Here is a 22,412-nt window from a genome sequence, read left to right as displayed (position 1 = left end):
AAGAAGTTTGTAAACAGAACAAGGAGAAATTTGAAGAAGTTTCTAGACCATTCGATAAGATACAGAAAAGTGTAGACGACAATACAGAAATGCTGGAATGGAAGATCAAACAATTAGAGAGCATGATAACCGATACAAAAGTGCAACCGTCAGTTAATGCAGTAACTTTAGATCCTGTAGTGGAAGATGAAACACCGAGAGACGAAACATCGCATCATATGAGATTTAAATTATCACCATTTGATGGAAAGTCTTCTTGGTCCATATACATAAGACAATTTGAAGCTATCCATTGGACCGAACAAGAAAAGACTGTTTTCTTGACTGCTGCTCTACGAGGTGATGCTGCAGATATATGAAGGTCCATTCCTAAGGGTCAAGAAAAATGTAACCAGACTTTGTTCACTCGTCTAGAAAAATGCTATGGAGATGCCCATTTACAACAAGTATACAAAGCACAACTGCGAAGTAGAAGTCAACGAGCAAGTGAGAATCTGGTAATGTTTAAGCAGGATACCATGGTGCCTTATCTTTTCGAACGCCTCTTTTAATACTGTATATATTCCACTAAAATATAAAACCGCACACCTTAATTAATTAAAGCTATAACTATTTTAAAAATGGTTTTTACCATATGAGACTCTTGCATCTACTTAGTGTTTTATTAGTTAATTATCAAATTCGAGGTTAAGTGACATTATTTTAATGCATTTTTTAACAACTTCATTTTTTGTGCCGTAGTTTCTAAAACCAGTTTAGTCTTAAATTATAAATACTTAGGAAAAGAAATCACTTAACTAAAATAACAGAAATCGATCAACAGATTTGAAGTTACTTTAAAATTTGTGGCTTGGAGTACGACCGAACAGATATGGCACATGTAATAGAGAAATTAGTGGAGGGTTTTAAAGTGGCAGAAGGTCCCCATTGGGACGATAAAAAGCAGTGTTTGTATTTTGTGGATATTATCGAAAGTAGTATTTGTAAATATGTTCCATCTACGAAGAAACTTACCAAAGCCAAAATTGGTGAGTAAATACTTTTATTAAATTTGTTTAAAGGAATGTTCATTTGACCACATTGATATGTTATGAAAAATGCACAGATCTTAACATCTAGGCAATACATATTACATATATGTAAACAACCTATTACTTATTATACAAAGTGAATTAACTTAATATTAACTTAATACAAATATATTTATACAACGTACCATTAGAAACATAAATAATTAGTAACTAAATAATAATTGTTAATAATTATGTAATTAAGGGGATGGGCCCAAAATTTTTCACTAATATTATTCAAATGAATTAATTTTTTTCGAATCCTGAGAAAACTGATATAGGTCTGGATCCCGCGTATGAAAAAAAAGTTGATTAATAGCAAGCTGAAAATTTGTTAATAGCTTAAGGGTGTCTAGTCGGATAAACTTTGACATATGCGAACACTGGAACAGGGGCAGTTTTAATTGTGGAACAGGTTAAAAATTTGGAACGGTCAGACCACGAAAACGGCACATTTATTTTGTCCGACAGAACAGACTTAAACTCTCCGAACAGAGATTAAACTCTCATGCAAAAATCAGACTGCTATTTATCACCTGTCATAATTCCTGTTATTTGACATATTCTACATATTCCACTCATTAAAACGCCCATTTGGTGATAAATAGCAGTCTGATTTTTGCATGAGAGTTTAATCTCTGTTCGGAGAGTTTAAGTCTGTTCTGTCGGACAAAATACATGTGCCGTTTTCGTGGTCTGACCGTTCCAAATTTTTAACCTGTTCCACAATTAAAACTTCCCCTGTTCCAGTGTTCTCAAACATCAAAGTTTGTCCGACTAGACACCCTTAAGCTATTAACAAATTTTCAGCTTGCTATTAATCAACTTTTTTTTCATACGCGGGATCCAGACCTATAATAGGTATTTCTGAAAAATTTAAACACAGAATGAAAGATAACTTATATAATGTTTATTTTAATAAGTTACAGGGGTGAAAAAGTAGATAAAATTGAGTGTGATTTTTAATTTCAAATATGTCATTCAAATTAAACTTTTTGTTTATTCTAAGGGACTTTCGGCCCTCGGTAACAATGCAATCTTTCATTGTGCGTTTAAAAATATCTATTAGTTTTTCCAGGATTCGAAAAAAATTAACACCATATCCGTGGTAATATTTTCCAAGTTGAACATTCGCTATCTTTGTCATACAACGAACTCAGCCGAACATAATGTTGTGCTGACAAGACAGTGATAATTTTAAATATTTGACACGGCTTGAGGAATATTTTGAGTTGTTTTTTAACTAATATTTACAGTGTATTTGTAATTCAGTCAATTTGTAATCTACGAGCCTCCTAGTGGAAAAGGTTTGGGGTAGTTCTGATTTCTTTTACATGTATTTTGGGCTGCTGATAGGGCAGTCAATGAGGGTATTTGGCTCCGAATTCCATCCTACTACATCGATTTACTTGATATTTTCACAGTAAGTAGGGAATAGCTCAAGAAATAAAGTCTACCCTATGCCGATGTGCGCTTTTATCTTGGCGGTGGTTCCCACCCCCTCTCGGGGGTGAAAAATGTTTTGGTTAAAATAGCCACGGAAGAGGCTAGAGAACCTAATTTTAAGCAAAAACTGTTCTATAATTATTTTTTGCAAATTCAATACTTTTTGAGTTATTCGTGGTTGAAAATTGGCCATTTTCATTGAAAAATGACACCTTTTCGGACGGATTTTTGCGAATATCTTAAAAACTATGCATCTAACAAAAAAACTATACAAAATATTTTTGTAGGTTATAAAAAAACAAAGAGATTCGTTCCTTCATAAATCTTCTAGTTAAAACACAAAGAAGGTAAGAAGAGTTTGTTTTTTTGCTGCATGCTCAAATCAGTGTATTCAACTTGAAATAACAGAGAAACTGTCGATTTTAGGTGTATAATGATACCAATAAGCTTTGAAGTGCTTGAAAAGACCTTTAAAATTAGCAATACTAAATGTCGATGACATTCAGACTAAGCGAGATATTCTGCAAAAAGTTGATGACTAATGTATTTTAAGAAGAAATGAGAATTATACAACCCCTCATCCATCAGAATTTAAATACATCGTTTTCCTTCCCCAATACCTTTTATTATAGTGTTATTTCTATGTTCAAAAAGTTGGACGGGTTTAACCCGCCAGTAGTCGCGCGGTGAGATAGAATCTCAATTTTTATCCTTTTTCGCGATAACTTGATGAAAAATTTTGCAATTTTGAAAAAATTTCGTAAGTGCCTCGAGGAAGGGTGTAGTAATGCCTAGGATTTTTTTTCTTCTTCGTCTTTTTGTGGAATTTATGGCTTTGGGGAGAGCCAATTAGCTTTAATCCGCGAGTAGTCGCGCCGTTAGATAGAATCTCACATTTCATCCTCTTTCGTAATATGTACAGTAAAATTTGTCAGTAACGGCCACTAAAAATGGAAAAACTATTGGCCGATATAGAAAGGTGGACGGTATGGCCAGTTTTTGTAGTCTACATATAATTAGTTTGGGAAATTTTTAAACTGGCCGTTAGGACAGGTGGCCGATGTTGGCAGGTGGCCGTTGACACAGATTTTTTTAATAAAATTGTTAGAAATATATATTTTCAATATAAAAAGTAGATAAAAATAGTACAAAATAAAAATTTGTTTTAAATTCGTATTTTGAGATAGAATCTCACACGCGACTATCGACGTTACAGAAGTGAGAGCGACTACTCCCGGGTTAAAATGAATGGTTTTTGAAAAAAAAAAACGCTGGACGAAAGGGCCGCCCGAGAACTTTATCGTACCGATTATTATCGTTATGGTACTAGATACTGGAATTCTATAAAAATAACAAAGTTACTCGTTATTTTGATATTTTAGAAACACATTCTGTACTTGAAAATATTTTATGGTTCTACGCATCATTAATTCCGGCATTTGAGAAAATGTTCGATGCCATATTTCTGAGACACACTATAGATGTATAGATTATTGCATAAATCAATAGAATATTATAGTCATACTTTCATTTCAAATTAGTTCATTTTTCCGAGAAATTAATAGTTTACAATATTTGCATTTCATTCTATTTCGATTAGCTAGTCAATGCTCGATATTAAGAACAAGATATTATCTCCGAATTCTATCCTACTGCATGGATTTTAATGAAATTTTGGGAGTAGCCTAATCTCCTAATTCAAAGTATATCCTATATACTATGGCGCTTTTATCATGGGGGAGGATCCCACCACTTCTCAGGGGTGAATTTTTTTTATTTTCGAATTACATGGAGAAAAAGGAAGATTTTTAAGAAAATTTAAAAATTCATTCTATAATTTGATCACATGTTTTACAAAAACCATTAATTTTAAACCCGTTCAACTTTTTGAAAATAGAAATAACACTATATTAAAAGATATTGCAAAAGAAAAACAATGCATTTAAATTATGGTGGATGGGGAGTTAAATGTATATATTCTTTTTCTCATGATCATCTTTCCGTGCGTCACAGTTTTTCGATGTCTTTCTAACGCATTAAATTGTATGCGACAGAAAAAAAGGCACGTCGGTGATTACATTTCGTCGGTGACATTTATAACATTTATTCTAGTTATTCTAGTTGTCGATAGACGGCGCCATAATAAAAAAATATTTTTTTTAATTAGATAATAAGATTACAAATATAATCTGTATAATTTATAAGACTATACAAATCAAAGAAAATACCATTTTATAAATGCAAGAAACACATTTGATTTGTTTTTATTCCAAATTGAAAATAAATTGTGACAATTGTCAGATTTAACTAAAATGTCATGTTATAATAAATGTCATAAATGTGTATTATCACGAACTTACCCTTTTTCCTATCATTTGTTACGTACTGAAAAATGCTCATGAAAGGGACAATACTATTTATCTTTCCTTAAAGTACATTAGTCATATATTTTTTTGCACCATATTTCGCTTAGATTGTATGTAACCGACATTTAACGGTGCTCGTTTTAAAGCCTTTTCAAACACTACAAAAGGTGTTGGTAGCATTGTACACCTAAAACCTACCGTTCCTCTGTTATTTCAAGTTGAATACACCAATTTGAGCATGCACCAAAAAACAAACTATTTTCACCTACTATATCTCTTTTTGTATTATAAATAGAACATTTACGAAGGAACGAATCTCTTTATTATTTATTATGCATAGTTTTTAAGGTATTCACAAAAAATCTACGCATAACTAAAAAAGTATTGAGTTCTCAAAAAAAAAGTATGGACCAGTTTTTGCTTAGAAATAGGTTCTTTAGCCACAAATTTTCCACCCCTCTTGAAGAAGTGGGAACCGCCCCAAGATAAAAGCGCCATAGTATATAGGGTAGATTTTGTTTCTTGAGCTATTCCCTACTTACTGTGAAAATATCAAGTACATCAGTGTAGTAGGATGGAATTCGGAGCCAAACACCCTCATTCACTGCCCTACAATAATGCTCTGCTATGATCGCGTGAGAGAGGACACACATAAGATTATAGCAAAATTTCTAGTTACCGTAACATTTCGAGTTTTTGAGCTACAGCAACAAGTTTTATGTCATTGGAAAGTTAATTTTGGATTCTTTCAAAATATGTAAAAATATACAGGGCGTATCTAAAAAAATTAAGATTTTTTATTCATTTCCGGTTCAACCGGAAGCCATATTTTTGGTAAAATTTATTGTGATAATAGATATTAAAGTGCCATATATGCCTGCAAAATTTCAAATTTTAGTTTCTATTAAGAAGGAAGTTACGGGCACTCGAATATTTTTAATAAAAAATTCATAACTCCCCTCCTATGGGGAGTTAAGAAATCTGACTAATGTAATTCAATTTACTGATAGTATATCAGAAATATATCAAAAAATAAAAAAATTCCTTGGAGCCATTTTTGAGAAAATTTAGTTCAAATTTATGTCAAATTTTCACCCCTTAAATATAGGCAACCTGTAACTTTTTCTGAAAAACGATAACATCCTCCTTATAGCCCTATCTTTAGGCTATATAACGACTTTTTCAAATTAAACTTATCTTAAACAAGTTTTTAGATAGGTAGGGAAATGTGTCGGGTGGGCGGTCGGCCATGCTGGCCGCCATTTTGAATTTGGAATTATCAAATTCCGTATTTTTATTTACCTATTGATGAGCTTACTTTGAGTTGAATTTCATTCATTTCGGTCAAAATTTGCAAAAATGGGCCCTAAATAACCCCCCTATTTCGGCCTCCCTTTGAGAGGTTTTTTTTAAAAGCTTAGCTTCTCGACAAAATTCTCTTAAACTTACTCATGCCGAATTTCATCAAAATCGGTCCGGTAGTTTTTGCTGGGCGGTGGCGACATACGTACGTACGTACGTACATATTTCCGACATGTTTTTTTTATTTGCTTTTTAGATTCAGGGGGACTCAAAACGTCGAAAAAAAAGTGAAATCTGAAAAAAAAATTTTTGCACGAGCCTATGACTTTATCTATTATACTATACTACGTATATAGTACGATAAAGTAAAAAGATCAAATTATAGAAAGCATTTTTAAATTTTCTTAAAAATCTTCCTTTTCCTCCATGTAACTCGAAAAAGATAAGAGATACGAAAAAAGATACCACACAAAAATGTAGGGCTTTTTCAGAGAAAAAGTTTCTTTTTATTTTTCATTACTGTACCTCTTATCATTTTTAAGTTACATGAAGAAAAAGAAGATGTTTAAGAAAATTTAAAAATGCTCTCTATAATTTGATTTTTTTTTTTCAAAAACCATTCGTTTTAAACCCGTCCAACTTTTTGAACATAGAAATAACACTATAAGAAAAGGTATTGTGGAAGGAAAACGATGCATTTATATTTTTGTGAATGGGGGTTAAAATTGCTTCTCATTTTTTTTAATACATTAGTTATTAATTTTATTTGCAGCATATCTCGCTTAGTTTTAATGTAGAGGACCTTTAATATAGCTCATTTTAAGTGTCTTTTAAAGCACTACAGAAGGTATTAATATCATTATACACCTAAAATCGACCGTTTCTTTGTTATTTCAAGTTGAATACACCAATTTGAGAATGTACCAAAAAACAAACAATTTTTACCTACCATATCTCTTTTTGTATTATAACTAGAAGATTTATGAATGCAAGTGTCTCTTTGTTTTTTATAGCCTACAAAAATGTTTAATACAGTTTTTTTTTAGTTAGATGCATAGTTTTTAAGGTATTCGCAAAAAACCGTTCTAAAAGGTATTATGTTTTAATGAAAATGGCCAATTTTCAACCATGAATATCTCAAAAAGTATTGAGTTTCCAAAAAAATATATACAACAGTTTTTGCTTAGAATTATTGAATTACGTGGTAATTTTAACCAAAAAATTTTCCACCCCCAAGAAGGGGTGGGAACCACCCCAAGATAAAAGCACACATCGGCATAGGGTAGACTTTGAATAAGGAGATAAGTAGAGGCTAGGCCCAAAATTTCATTAAAATTCATGCAGTAGGATAGAATTGGGAGGTAATATCCTATTCTTGCTCCCATTGACTGGCGTATGAACCCTAATATGAGGTTTGCAGCCAAAATTTCGTGACGGAACATTGAGTAAATCGCGAAAATTTCTGCTTTTTCCCGCTTTTTTGCTTAAATCTCGAAAACTATTAGCATTTAGTAAATGGTCTACTAATATAAATTAAAGTACTTAAACTTCTCTACAAATATCACTATTTAATTTTTTTTTCAGACGAACCTTTCAGTCTAATATGCAAGTTGAAAATTGCCAATTTTTAACGGTCTCTGAAAAACCCACTTTTTACATTTCAAAACTTTATTTTTGATTAGAATGCTGTCATTTGATAAATTTTTCCTAGTTTGTGCACAAATAGTAAAAAAAAATGTCGAAATTGTACAAATTCAGTGTCACAAAAGTTAAGACTCTAACAGAATAAAACTTAAATATCGTGATTATTATTATAGGTATGGATCCCGCGTATGAAAAAAAAGTTGATTAATAGCAAGCTAAAAATTTGTTAATAGCTTAAGGGCGTCTAGTCTGACAAACTTTGATATATGGGAACACTGGAACAGGGGAACTTTTAATTGTGGAACAGGTTAAAAATTTGGAACGGTCAGACCACGAAAACGTCACATGTATTTTGTCCGACAGAACTTCCAATTGATTTGTTAACCTTTCATTAAACTCTCATGCGAAAATAAGACTGCTATTTATCACCTGTCATATTTCCCTTCATTTGACATATTCTACGTGTTCCACTCATTATAATTCCCATTTGGTGATAAATAGCAGCCTGATTTTTGCATGAGACTTTAATGAAAGGGTAACAAATAAATTGGAAGTTTTGTCGGACAAAATACATGTGACGTTTTGGTGGTCTGACCTTTCCAAAATTTTTAACCTGTTCCACAATTAAATCTTCTCCTGTTCCAGTGTACCTATATATCAAAGTTTGTCCGACTAGACGCCCTTAAGCTATTAACAAATTTTCAGCTTGCTATTAATCAACTTTTTTTTCATACGCGGGATCCAGACCTATTATTACAAATGAAAATACAAAATAAATTAAAATACAAAATGTTGTATAGTATAAAATTATATGAGCCGTTGTCTTTTAGAAGGTTCTGGCTGTGGTTCTCCGGTGGCGATGGGTCCCGATACATATTCTGCTTGTTCTGGAAAATAAAAAAGATGGTGTCAGTTCTAAAGGAGATGTCACGATTGCAAAATAGATTGTGAGATTAAACATACCTTCCTCATTGTGCTGAGGTTCTTCGATGGAATCATGTCATGGCTCAGGATCTAATTGCTCCATCGTCAGCGTCGGGGTCGTTCTCCTGGAAAGTAAAAGAGGTAGTGAGATTACTGACTTGTAATCATCTATCAAGAAGAGATGAATGATTACGAAATAACTTGTGAGATTATACATACCTCTGTCTCTTTCCTCAGTCTCTTCTACGTTGGCACACAGTCCTTCGCATGATGTGCGAATCCCTGCATCCACAATTGCGTTGGCAGCCCTTTTTACATTTACAAGAAATATACCGTAGTAGTGAGTTAATGCAGGGTCCAAAGTGGTTGGCACTGGCACGAGATCACTAGTAGTTTTTTTCCAACCCCACTAACTTGGATTTTTTTGTTGCTCGTCAGGTGTGGCTTGATCTAAAGATAACCATTGCTGCACCTGATAGTAAACTATAAGTAAATGTTCTCGTGCAGCAAATTCGGTAGTGGGTAATGAGGCAATGTTGTTCTAATTTTTGTATAATATAATACGTGTTTTGGCTTTTAGGAAAACCAAATGGAAAATATTTAATAATAATAACTTACCGAGATTTTCTTAGATTTTCTTCGTGTTGTTAAATGTTGAAGCACTATTTTCGGTGGCATTAAGGAAAATGAAGGATGGGATAAAAGAAGGGAACTTACCGAAAATATGTTGTCTGGTATCGTCAATTTGTCTCACGGAAAACACACACAAAATCAAATTAAAATTGTCAAGGTGTACTATACGTTCCGACCGTATGTCTATTAACGACTGACTGACTTAACATAAAGGACAGAAGATTATGCTTACTTAGAACTGTGTTGCCAAGACGTTCCCGAATTAAAATAAATGAAATATATATTCATATTGGCGCAAACATAGCCCCCGCCCTGAAAAACCCATTTTTCAGCCAAATCTGTATGCAATTTGTGCCGAAAACACAATAAAAAAAACTAGTTCCAAATAAATACTCAAAGGACCAGGCATAAATTAATATACCAAAATTTTCAGAGTTAATTACCGTAACTCAAAAAAAATAATCGAAAAAAAAATAAATAAATTCTAATGAAAAATACCTATAACTATATACAAAAGATATTACTGTAAATTTATTGATTCGGAAGAGGGCATAACTTCAAAACTGGTCGTGTAAATGTCCCTTTCGAAGTTTTTACAGTAACATTTCTAACAACTCCGTCTTTACCCGGATGAACCTCAGTAACAATGGCCAACGGCCAACAAAGTGTAGGTACATTGTCTACCTTTAAAATAACAACCGTTCCGATTTTAACATTAGGCAAATCTATATTCCATTTTTCTCTAGTTTGTAAGGTAGTCAAATATTCCAAACGCCACCTTTTCCAGAAATCTTGCACCATTCGATCGATTAACTGGAACCTATCTAACCGGTTTATATTTAAATCTGTTAAATCGTCGGCCGGCAAACTTCCTAACGGTGTTAAATTTAAAAAATGTGATGGAGTTAATACCGATATTTGAGATGAATCAGTTGGTCGACGACAAAGAGGTCTCGAATTTAAGATTGCCTCTATTTGAATTAATAGAGTATTTAACTCTTCATATGTTAACAACTGATCCCCTATGACCTTATAGAGATGCGACTTAGCGCTCTTTACATTACTTTCCCAAAGACCCCCGTGACTCGGACTTTGTGGACTTATAAATTTCCATTCCACACCGTTCAAATTTAATTCACATAACAGTGCATTTTGATATTCTTCCGAACTAGCAAACCGATTAATTTCACTTAAAACCGTTTTCGCACAAACAAAAGATGATCCCTGATCAGAATACAAAACCTTGCATGGGCCCCTTCTTGCTAAAAGTCTTTTAAATGCTTGCATAAAATGTGGTGTGCTTAAAGAACTCACCAATTCTAAATGAACCGCTTTTGTGCTTAAACAAACCGCTAATAAACAATACGATTTATGAACCGCCGCATTACGTTTTTTACCTAATGTAATATTTATTGGCCCAAAATAGTCAACCCCTACGTGTAAAAAGGGTTTAGTAGCAGTAACCCTCGATACCGGTAAATCTGCCATGAGCGGTGTCAAAATTTTCGGTTTATTTCTAAAACAACGATTGCATTTAAAAACCCGATTTCTTATAAGATTTCTTGCCCCAAGAATCCAATACTTTTGACGCAATAAAGCTTCAAGCAAATATGCCCCCGTATGCATATAAATTATATGATAAAAATCAACAATCCGTTCAACTAACGTTTCTTTTCCCGGTAAAATTAGTGGATGTTTTCCCGAAAAACTAAGGGATGAATTATTAAGTCGTCCCCCCACCATAAGTAAACCGTCTTGTAAAAATGGCCGTAATTTCTTAAGCTGTGTTTTACATTGTTTGTTTTCTTTTATCATTTTTATTTCAGTTTCAAAATGTTTTAACTGAATTAACTGAATTAAATAACATTCTGCTGTTCTTAGCGCAGTAGCCGTAATTAATTTTTGCACAGGAATTAATTTTAACAACATTAAAACCCGAACCGTAATCCGTAAAATTTTATGCCAGCTAGAATGACGTTCAACCAATTCAAGTAAGGGATGAATTTTTTCACCCTGCTTCTCCTCCTCAATAACCAAAACCTTAACCTCCGAAATATCCGATTCTAATATTGAAGAAGGCCAGTCCGATTCCCGTAATTTTATCCAACTAGGACCTTGTAACCAAAGTTCATGATTTATTAATTGTGAGGGTGTCAACCCTCTTGACAAGCAGTCCGCGGGATTATTTTTACCTTCAATATGTTGCCATGAAATATTAGGAAGGTTTTCTTTAATTTGCTGCACTCGATTAGCTACAAAAATATCTTTGGTATTTGCCGAAGTTAACCAACTCACCACCGTGGTCGAATCAGAATACGCAACTAGTTGTGAAATATGAGTAAGTTTGCTATAATTTTCAAATATTAATTTCAGCAAAGATGATAACAACAAAGCCGCGCATAATTCTAGCTTCGGAATGGTCATGGTCTTTTTTAAAGGTGCACATCTCGATTTTGCAGCAACCAGTCTCACACTTACTTCACCGCTAGAATTTACAACCCTTAAATAAACTACCCCACCGTAACCGTCTTGACTTGCATCCGCAAACCCCAAAATCATAATCGGAACATCCCTCATGGGTCCTACATGTCTAGGGACCTCAAATTTTGAAAAATCTTGCCATTCATTGCATACCTTTTCCCATGATTTTTTAATCGTATCCGGGGGTGAGTCATCCCAACCCAATTTTAGTTGCCATAACTCCCTGATCATTAACTTTAAATGCAAAATAAATGGAGCAATCAGACCAATAGGATCATAACATTTTGCAGTAAGAGATAAAATCTTACGTTTTGTACAATTTTTATCGGGGGTGGTTAACCTATAGTTCAAAACATCCCTCTGCGGATCCCATTGCATCCCTAAAACTTTAGTCTCCGATTTAAATGTAACCGAATTTTGTAAACGTTTTTCCAGCGGAATTTCTGATAACAAATTGTCCAAATTAGTCGACCATTTAACTAAGTCAAAACAACCACCTTTGAAGAGATTTACCGATTGATTATATAATTCTTTAGCTTCAATTTCGTCCGGAACACTCGTTAAAAAATCATCCATATATAGCCCCGAAGAAATATATTTTTTAGCTAAAGGATAATCTTTGCCATCTTCATTTATCAATTGCTGAACCGTCCGTAGCGCTAAAAAAGGTGACGACCTTAAACCGAACGCAACCACCGTAAATTCATACGTTTTTATTTCCTCGTTTGGATCAAATCTCCATAATATTCTTTGAAACCGCCAGTGATCTTGTACTAATTTTATTTGTAAAAACATCTTTTTTAAATCCGAACTCAATGCTACTGGAAAAAGCCGAAAATTTATTAATAAAGTGCATATGTCCGCCTGCAGTTTAGGCCCGCTATGCAATAAATCATTCAAAGAGACATCACTGTCTGAAGGGCAAGATGCATCCAATACGATACGTATAGGTGTACTTAAACTCTCTAATTTTATTACAGGGTGATGACTAATATAATAGGATAAGTCACAATCTTCTTTTTCCAATAAATTTAAGTATCCTTGATCCAAAAAATCCTGCATAATTTTATTGTAATCCGCACGCAAGCTGTCCGATTTTGTTAACCGTTTTTCCAAGGTTTTTAACCGATTTTCCGCCGAAACCCTTGAATTTCCCAAATTTTTTGGTGAACTTTTAAAAGGTAATGCAACAGTAAACCGGCCCGATATATCCCTGGAAACCGTGGTTTTATAAATATTTTCACATTCTATAGCGTCTAAATCCGGAATTTCCCGTTTTGGAACCTGCTCTAATTCCCAAAATTTTATCAAAATTTGTTCAATCGATGTTTCTTCCCTTAAAGTGAGCAAATTTATGGGAGTGGAATATTCCGTATCCACCTGACCCATAATAACATACCCGAACGTTGTTTCTAAAGCCGCCCCTAAACCTGAAGAACTCAAAATCCGATTACCGCCGAAAAGAATAGGAAAAAACTGCGCACCGATTATGCCATCGATTGATTTAGGTTCAAAAAACTTATCGTCCGCTAATTGTAAATTTTTAAATTCCGATAAAGTTTGCAAATTTAATTTCGTTTTTGGCAATTTATCTGTAATATGATCAATAACTAAAGCTTGAACATCGTATTTTTTAGTCTGATCAAAACGCGAAGCGATAATAATGTCCGTTACTCCCCTTACCGACTGAGAGTTTTGTCCCAAACCTTGTACCGAAGAATTAATTTTTGTATATCTAAGACCTAGTTTTTTACAACATTCCGTGGTCAAAAGATTACACTGACTACCGTTGTCCAAAATAAACCGCGCCGTTGCATTTTGTAAAGGACTATTTAACACACATACCGTTACCGTTGCTAATAGAACCGTTTTTTCCTGATTTCTACTCAAAAAACTAGAATTTTGAAACGCACAATTAACTGAACCCGAATTGTGGTTATTGGAACCCGTTTCTGGAATACCGACACCAGAATTTGGTTGATTATTTTGATTATTTTCTTTCGCGCCCCTTATTTCCGGTTTTCCTGCGCATAAAAGAAAATGATGATTCTTGGCACACTGGGCACACGGTCTTTTTAAGCACTGTCTTACACCATGTGACTGGGAAAAACACAGAAAGCATAAATTATTATTTTTTACCAAATCGTACCTTTGTGTAGGATTCATAGCCTTAAATTTATCACACCTACCCAAAAAATGTGACGATTTTTTACATAAAACACAAAAAGGCATTCTGTTATTGTTTTTATTCTCATGCTGGCTTACAAAAAATGATTTCGAATTTTTATTTTTATGATAGCCACCGGAGCTAGCCTCTTGTGAGTCACTATTATGCAAAATTTTTGTTTGATCCTTAACAAATTTAATTAAATCCGTGTAAGTAGGAATAACCGTTCCGCGCATGTGATTTTCAAAAGATTTTACCGTTTCCCTGTCCAGTTTTGAGAGTGCATGATAAAGTAAAATAAAATCCGTTAAATCCGGGACATCCAACTTTTTTAAGGCATTAACCGAGGCGTCAAAGATTTCTAAAAAACTGTTTAGATTTTTTTCAGATTCCGATTGCAAGGATTTAAAATTAAAAATTTGTTGTAAATAAGTGTTTGCTAACAACCTTTTATTATGATATTTTTCTAAAAGTGCTTTCCATAACGTGTCATAATTATCCCCAGAAGTAGCTATTCCCGCACAAATACTAAGGGCCGATCCCTTTAAATGTGAAACCAAAAGCCGAGCCTTATCTGCATCCGTCAGCTGGAAATTATCGTGTACCAATGGTTTGTAAATCGAATAAAAAGTTTCCCATTCCTTTGTTTCCCCGTGGAAATCTGGAATAGTGATTTTTGGCAAAAGACTGTGTACATTACACTGTTGTTGTGTACTTTGCTGTAAAGTTGGATTTACAATATTGGTGCTTGGTTTTAATTTTGTATAAGCCGCCCTTGCTTCACAACACATTTCGTTAATAACAGACATCACCTGAAAATCTGGTTTATAGTTTTCATCAACGTCAAACCCGACTGCGTTGATTTCATCCAAAATTTCGAGAATTTCTGTCCTTGTCGAATCCATCGACTGATACAAGTTTGTGAATTTTTTAATGGTGTTATCCGTAGTTAAGTTTTTCGATAAGTCATATAAAGTCTGAATGATTGTATAAAGCGTTTCTTTTTTAGCCGTTAATATTTTAAATTGCCTTTCGTAAGTAGTCATTGTTACTGAAATCAATCCGCAAAATCAGAAAAAAAACAAAGTCTACTTTAAGAAAACTGTAGCATATAACAAACCAGGTCTGAGTATAAATTTTGAATAAAATTAATTAATTATAGAGATTTGTTAAAAAACAAGCCTTCCGGGCAGTTATTATGCAAACTCTTTATTTTGTTTAGAACCGTGAATCAAATTTAGTATTTGTTTACAAAATAATTTTTATTCATACATCCGAATTTTTCCGTAACCGATTGAGTCGAAAAATATTCACGTTTGACAACACCGCAAATATTTAAAAACCTAACTTCTTTCACGCTCGAAGCCCAAGTTGTTCCGAGAAACAAAAACGATACAAATACAAAAATCAGCAAAAAGTTATCACAGAGTTTTTTTTTCCGATACGTGCCGACATTAAATTTTGCCGAACAATTTGTTTCTAAATAAGAATATTATTATTTAATAATACAAAACTAAGCAAAGCAAACTGTAAACCTACGCTGAATATCTGAGCTCGAAATTGACCAATTATGTTTTGGCTTTTAGGAAAACCAAATGGAAAATATTTAATAATAATAACTTACCGAGATTTTCTTAGATTTTCTTCGTGTTGTTAAATGTTGAAGCACTATTTTCGGTGGCATTAAGGAAAATGAAGGATGGGATAAAAGAAGGGAACTTACCGAAAATATGTTGTCTGGTATCGTCAATTTGTCTCACGGAAAACACACACAAAATCAAATTAAAATTGTCAAGGTGTACTATACGTTCCGACCGTATGTCTATTAACGACTGACTGACTTAACATAAAGGACAGAAGATTATGCTTACTTAGAACTGTGTTGCCAAGACGTTCCCGAATTAAAATAAATGAAATATATATTCATATTGGCGCAAACAATACGGATTGTCTGTATCTCAAATCGTTCAGACTGGTCTCTTTTTTTCTTCCATATAAGTAGAGCCATGAGAAAGATGTTCCCTGCTATGGCAATCTGATCCTGATGTGCATTAGAATCATTAAAAGCCTCAATGGTTCTGCAAGACTTTAAGAAATTTCAGTTCCCCTGATTAAACAATCCAGAAGTAGTATCACAACCACTCATCGCATGTAGGAATAAGATATGGTCCATTAGGATTTTTTCAGCAGCCAGATGAGGGCTGTAAAAGCTTTGCGAAACCTTTCCTTTTCCTGGTTTCAGAAAAAATACATTGTTTGTGTTGACCACAAGGTCGATATCTTCCCCCACCACTGTCACATGTTCATTTGACGGTGCCATCTCAAAAGCTGTTGTTACAATTGGGATATCAGCATCCTCCACAGGATGGAGAATGTAAATTTATCAAATGACAGCATTCTAATAAAAAATAAAGTTTTGAAATGTAAAAAGTTGGTTTTCCAGAGACCGTTAAAAATTGGCAAATTTCAACTTGCACTTTAGACCGAAAGGTTCGCCTGAAAAAAAAAAGTAAATAGTGATATTTGTAGAGAATTTTAAGTACTTTAATTTTTGTTAATAGACCATTTACTAAAAGTTAATAGTTTTCGAGATTTAAGCAACAAAGCGGAAAAAAGCAGAAATTTTTCGCTTTTTTCGCGATTTACTTAATATCCCGTCACGAAATTTTGTCCGCAAACCTCATATTCGGATTCATCAGCCCAAAATACATATATAATGAAAGAGATCAGAACTAACCTAAAACTTTCCTAGTCAAAACACAATTTGATGGGATTATTGATAAATAATGGATTTTAGACGTGAAATTAATAAAAAGTTATTTACTGTTTATTATTTATGGAAGATCCAAGCAGGGAATACACCAGGATATATTCTGTGATCCAAGTATTGTATTGTTAAAGATTGTTAAATGTTAAAGATTAAAGATGTTGTTCAAAATTTATATAAGCGTTCCATATTAACAATATATTATTAAAAAAAATCACCTTATCCCTTTCCCCTTTTCTCGATTAAGTATTAGTTTTTATTGTATAGTATAAATTATTGTAATCACTGAATACATAGTGAAAAAATAATCCTAAAATTTAAGCAATTACACAAGTAACGGTTATCCAAGAACATTCAAAAACTGAACGAAAATCTCTGTAATGCTAATGACAATGACATTTCAACTACTAATGTGTACATCTGCAGTTTCCATACCAGTGATAATTTGCAAAAAGTAGGGATACCTCCCTAAAATATTTGCGCCTACACTCTTAACTCTTTTATTTGGAAAATAAAGTCAACAAATTCTCTATTTTTAATGAGAGACTGATGTTCACTTAATATAGCATTTAATGGTCTTCATGTTCCACCTAAGTAAAAATGTTCGCATTCAGAAGGTATTTTATACATACAATTTTTTGTTCTTTCTTGTTCATTGTTAGGTTCAGTTTTAGATAAAATAAATCTCAAATGTGTGTTGTTTTGAATCGGTGGCGCCCAAAATCCCGACAGCCAAAATCCCGACAGCCAAAATCCCGACGGCCAAAATACCGACACGCCAGAATCCCGACACGCCAGAGTCCCGGCAGGCCAAAATCCCGACATGCACCAATCCTCGCATAAGTAAAAATTCCGACCACTACATTTTGAATATCTATTGTTTCCTTTTCAAATGCAATACCAAATCATATTATAGAGTATTGAGATTGAAAAATTATTACTTACTAATAAGTACGGGTACTAATTTATATGTACCTATTTTAAAAGAAAAAATTATTTAAACACTCCATTTTATAATATAAAAGCTATACTTACTGAAATGGAAGGTTGTAAGTGACATGATAATATCTATTATATGAAAGTAAACTTGAATTCAGGATTTGATTATACATAAAATATTATTGGACTATAGGTATATTGACAAAAATAAATAATTTAATTCATATACCCATGTTAGAAATTTTATTTAGAAAATTAGTTCATATTAAATGGTAAATACTTTTGTTTAGTAACAGAAAATAAAAAACAGATGACCATAAACAAAAAACAAGAAATAAATGTAATTATATGTTAAAAAGAAACTTATCAATACAAACCTGTCGGGATTCTGGTCTGTCGGGATTTTGGCCTGTCGGGATTCTGGCGTGTCGGGATTTTGGCCGTCGTGATTGTGGCTGTCGGGATTTTGGGGTAGACCCGTTTTGAATATTTTTACAACAAAATTTGTTTAATGTACGAATATTTTGTATTTCGGTAACGACTTCCAACGTGAAAGTCTAAACGTCAATAAATTAATGTCAAACTAGAACTGAGGCTTTATTTCCCAAAGAAAACAGTAAATTACATAATTATGCCATAAGGACATAGCTTCAGAACAAAATTGTTAATACATAATTATTATACATTTTAACCACTTAAAAGTTTATCATTAATAGCTGCAACTAAATGCTTCTAATATTTTTAGACTGTCTTCGATTACCATTTAACATTAATTTGTAAATTGGAAATTATCGTTCCACATCGATGTGTGTAGTTGGAGCATATTATTTCAGATTGGATAATAAATCTGGCTCAATTTATAATTCATCGAAATATGTCTCATTTAAAAATTTTCCAACATCAAATAAAAACGAAAAACCTTCATTCCTATCGAAAATATATTTCATTTTTTTAATTAATTAACCGTTGGTCAGAACCAATCTAGGTGCCAATTTCATTTTTCACTTTAAATTATATACCTACTACTTTTACTGACCAACATAAATTTATTTCTTATCTTTCTGATAGCGTAAAATTGTGGTAACTATTAATTAATAATTGTTTTTGATACATTATGCGAGTTGCTATTTCCATTTCGGACTTTTTAATATGTTTTTTTGCTTCTCGAATGGCTTTGGAATTATTATCAATAAGTTCTAACATTATTAATTGTATTGCAATGAAGTATGTTAGGATAAAAAATCTTAAAATTAACAGCAGCATTTAACATATATTCCGCAGCATCTGAAAGCATTAAATAGGTAAAAATCTACTTTTGCTTGTTTGTTTTTTTTTCAATTTTTTAAAGTCAACTAATATATCATACTAGTGACTCCAGCCATCTAGAGGTAACGACGTTATCGATGGTTTTTTTAATTAAGAATAGGGGTCCTGCACTAGCTCATTTGAAAGACTATGTAATTCTCCATTCAATAATATAAACATTAACATAATTATTTATACAGGGTAGCCAAACAATTTTATTGAATTAAATTAATTGAAAACAAAAAACGAATGTATGTAATTTATTTAATTCAAAATGCATTTCACTGCTGTCACAAATCGGAAAAAATATTTAGTTCTCGAATAAACATTGCTCTTCGCTTAAATTAAAAAATGTTAAAACTTCCAAGAGAAGGTGGCTAGTGGGAGCTGACCTGAACATTTTCATACTCCTGTTTTTCTCTATAATATTTTAGATTTTTTGCGTATTGTTGTCCCTGATGTCTTGTCTTATTCTTGTTCTTATTGTCCTGTTAAGTTCCTTATATTCTAGTGAATTTCGATCCATGCAGCTTTTGTCCTTAATAATCTGTTGTGTTTCTGTCTTTAATTTATTATTTTTTGGTTTCGGCATTTAGTCTTTTTCTTTTAATTGTTCAATTGACTTCAGGTTAGACTCAAGATATTTCTGGTAATTGGTACTGTTTTGCGTAAGTTCTTTAGTAGTTAGGGTTCTTTTTTGCAAGATTAGTTTGTTTCTTTCTAATTTTGTATTCATTACTATTTTTGCTCTTATTAATCTATGGTCACTTCACAGACTGAATCTATTGAGTACCGATACATCTCTCATCTCTTACTATGTGTTTCTGGTTAACTAATATGTAATCGATTTCATTTTTGGTTTTCCCGTCTGGGCTTATCCAGGTCTACCTTCTATTAACTGGTTTACTAAAAAATGTATTCATACAAAATAGGTTTTGTCCCTGTGTGTATGTTAGTTAACGTTACTCTTTTTCGTTCGTAATTCCTAGATCATAATATTATTTTTTTTATTTAAAAAAGACAAAGTCGCATCCCCCTGAAGGTTATTAGCGACATTTCTGTAACATTTGTAACAATATTAAATCAAAAATTGGTAAAAATGAATTACAATTTTTAGACAAGTAAACCTTTGGAGCAATAATTAAATTCCACGCATTAACACTTTATTTTTGAAATGAACTTTTAGATCGCTAGCGACAATCCGACACTCTATTTCTGATGCATCATTAGTGATAGCGTTACGAGCACTAGTATCTGCTTGTTCATATTTCCTTCTATGCCTATGTGGGATGGTATCCACAGGAATTGGATTCTTCTGAAACTTTTTTGAGCTTCCATTAGTTCGGCCTTGGTTCTTTTCTCAATGGGGTGTTTATGGTATATATTTTGCATAGCTTTGACTGTGCTAAGAGAGTCGGAAAGGACTGGACAACAAGAAAGGTTTTTAATATATACATGTTTATGGCTTTAAACAAACCAAAGAGCTCTGCAGTATAGATGCTGGAATTCAGAGAAAGATGTAGGAGCATAGCAAGGCGATGAAAAAATCCATCAATATTCTTTTGGAGTAGAAACTTGAATCTTAATTTTTTTTTTTTTTTATTTATTAAATTAACAATGCACCTAATCTTAAGACTAACCAGCATTTTACATTTAACTTAATCTACTACTGTACTGTCCTAGGTATTCCCAACGGTTCACCTTAGAAATTAATAATTATTGTTGCACACATCACTGTTGTGGCTAGGTTCACTGTCCGAATTTAAACTGACGCTGACATTTTTATAGATTTATCACTATCACACAAGTTCAAAAGGTTTGGTGCGTTTGAACCTGCGGACTAGGTTTTGATTATCTAAAAGTTCTAACATGGTTGTGGAGTCGTTTTTCGTGACCCTTGGCAATCTTCTTTATTTCTTCTTTGATTGTTGCTATACGAAGTTCCCGATGTAGGTCTTTGTTGCGGATATACCATGGAGCGTTGACTATGTTTCTTAGTATTCGGTTTTGGACTCTTTGAAGGCAAGCATAGTTACTCTCACTAGTACAGCCCCATAACTGTAGACCATAGGACCATACTGGTTGGAGCATTTGTTTGTAAACTAATACTTTGTTTTTGATTGTAAGTTGTGAGCTTATACCTAATAACCAATATAACTTCTTGTACTTCAGTTTTAGTTCTTCGGTTTTCTTTCTGATATGTTCCTGCCACTTTAATTTGCTATCCAAATGTAGCCCTAGATATTTAACTGTTTTCTTGTACGGAACGATTTTATTGTTTATTCTAACTGGGTGACTATTTATTCTTTTGTAGGTGAAATCGATATGGGCAGATTTCCCTTCATTGATTTTTATGCGCCATTTATTATTCCAGGTGTTTATTTCGTTTACTGCATTTTGCAGGTGTCTAGTTGTTTCTTCGAATGTTTCACCGACTGCTAGTATTGCAGTGTCGTCTGCAAATGTTGCCAGTTTAATATTTTCTGTAACAGGTATGTCACAAGTATATAATAAATATAGTATGGGTCCCAGAACACTGCCCTGTGGGATTCCTGCTTTAATTGGCCGTAATTCTGAATATTCGCCTTCCTGTTTAACTCTAAAAGTTCTATCTTCCAAATATGATTGTATTAGATGTACAAATTGGATGGGAAGATATCTTTTTAATTTTAGTAACAAGCCTTTGTGCCACACTTTGTCAAATGCTTTTGCTATGTCTAGAAAAATAGCTGAGCATATTTTATTCTCCTCCAGAGATCTCTCTGTAATATCTGTTATTCGATGAATTTGGTCTATTGTTGAATGTTTATTGCGAAATCCAAATTGGTGGTAAGGAACAATTTCCCTGTGGTCGAGTATAGGTTGCATTCGTGCTAGCAATATCCTCTCAAATAGTTTGGATAAAATTGGTAGCAGAGATATTGGTCTGTATGATTCTACCTTGTTGGTTGGTTTGCCTGGTTTGGGAATCATGATTAATTCAGATGTTTTCCACGTTATTGGTACATATTGCAACCTGAATACTGCATTTATAAGGTTTGTGACTTTTACGATGGCCTTTCTAGGTAATTGTTGTAGTATTTCTCCTGTTATTAAGTCAAATCCTGGAGCCTTTTTGGGATTGATATTGTTTTTGATTACGTTGGTAACCTCTTTAGGAGTAGTAGGCTTTATTATGTCTTGATCAGTATTGTTCAAATCAATTTCAGTGCTTTGATCATCTTCGTTTTGAATCTTAATGTTGGCTTAATTGAGATGTGTCACTTTCCCAGTCCGATGCCTCACTGCGAAGATAACTATTAATTTTTTTCTTTATGAACGTGAATTTTCGTTTTATGGATCTTTCCTTGAAATGGGGGTAAAATTGT

At 33.1% G+C, this 22,412-nt stretch overlaps 1 protein-coding gene across 2 annotated transcripts in view; it reads left to right on the top strand.

Annotated features, from left to right (window-relative positions):
• The first annotated feature begins 749 nt into the window (after positions 1 to 749).
• LOC114330337 (regucalcin-like) overlaps positions 750 to 22,412 on the top strand; it is a 144,534-nt gene continuing 122,871 nt past the window's right edge. The window contains exon 1 of one of the 2 annotated variants that reach the window (XM_050645787.1): positions 750 to 1,028. In XM_050645787.1, coding sequence (XP_050501744.1) covers positions 872 to 1,028 — 157 coding nt within the window. In that variant the 5' untranslated portion in view covers positions 750 to 871. The remainder of the gene's footprint in view (positions 1,029 to 22,412) is intronic. The other variant, XM_028279659.2, reaches the window with a different exon arrangement.

Source organism: Diabrotica virgifera, chromosome 3, assembly GCF_917563875.1.
Source record: "Diabrotica virgifera virgifera chromosome 3, PGI_DIABVI_V3a".
Taxonomy (NCBI): domain Eukaryota; kingdom Metazoa; phylum Arthropoda; class Insecta; order Coleoptera; family Chrysomelidae; genus Diabrotica; species Diabrotica virgifera.
This window is presented reverse-complemented; position numbering and strand designations above follow the sequence as displayed.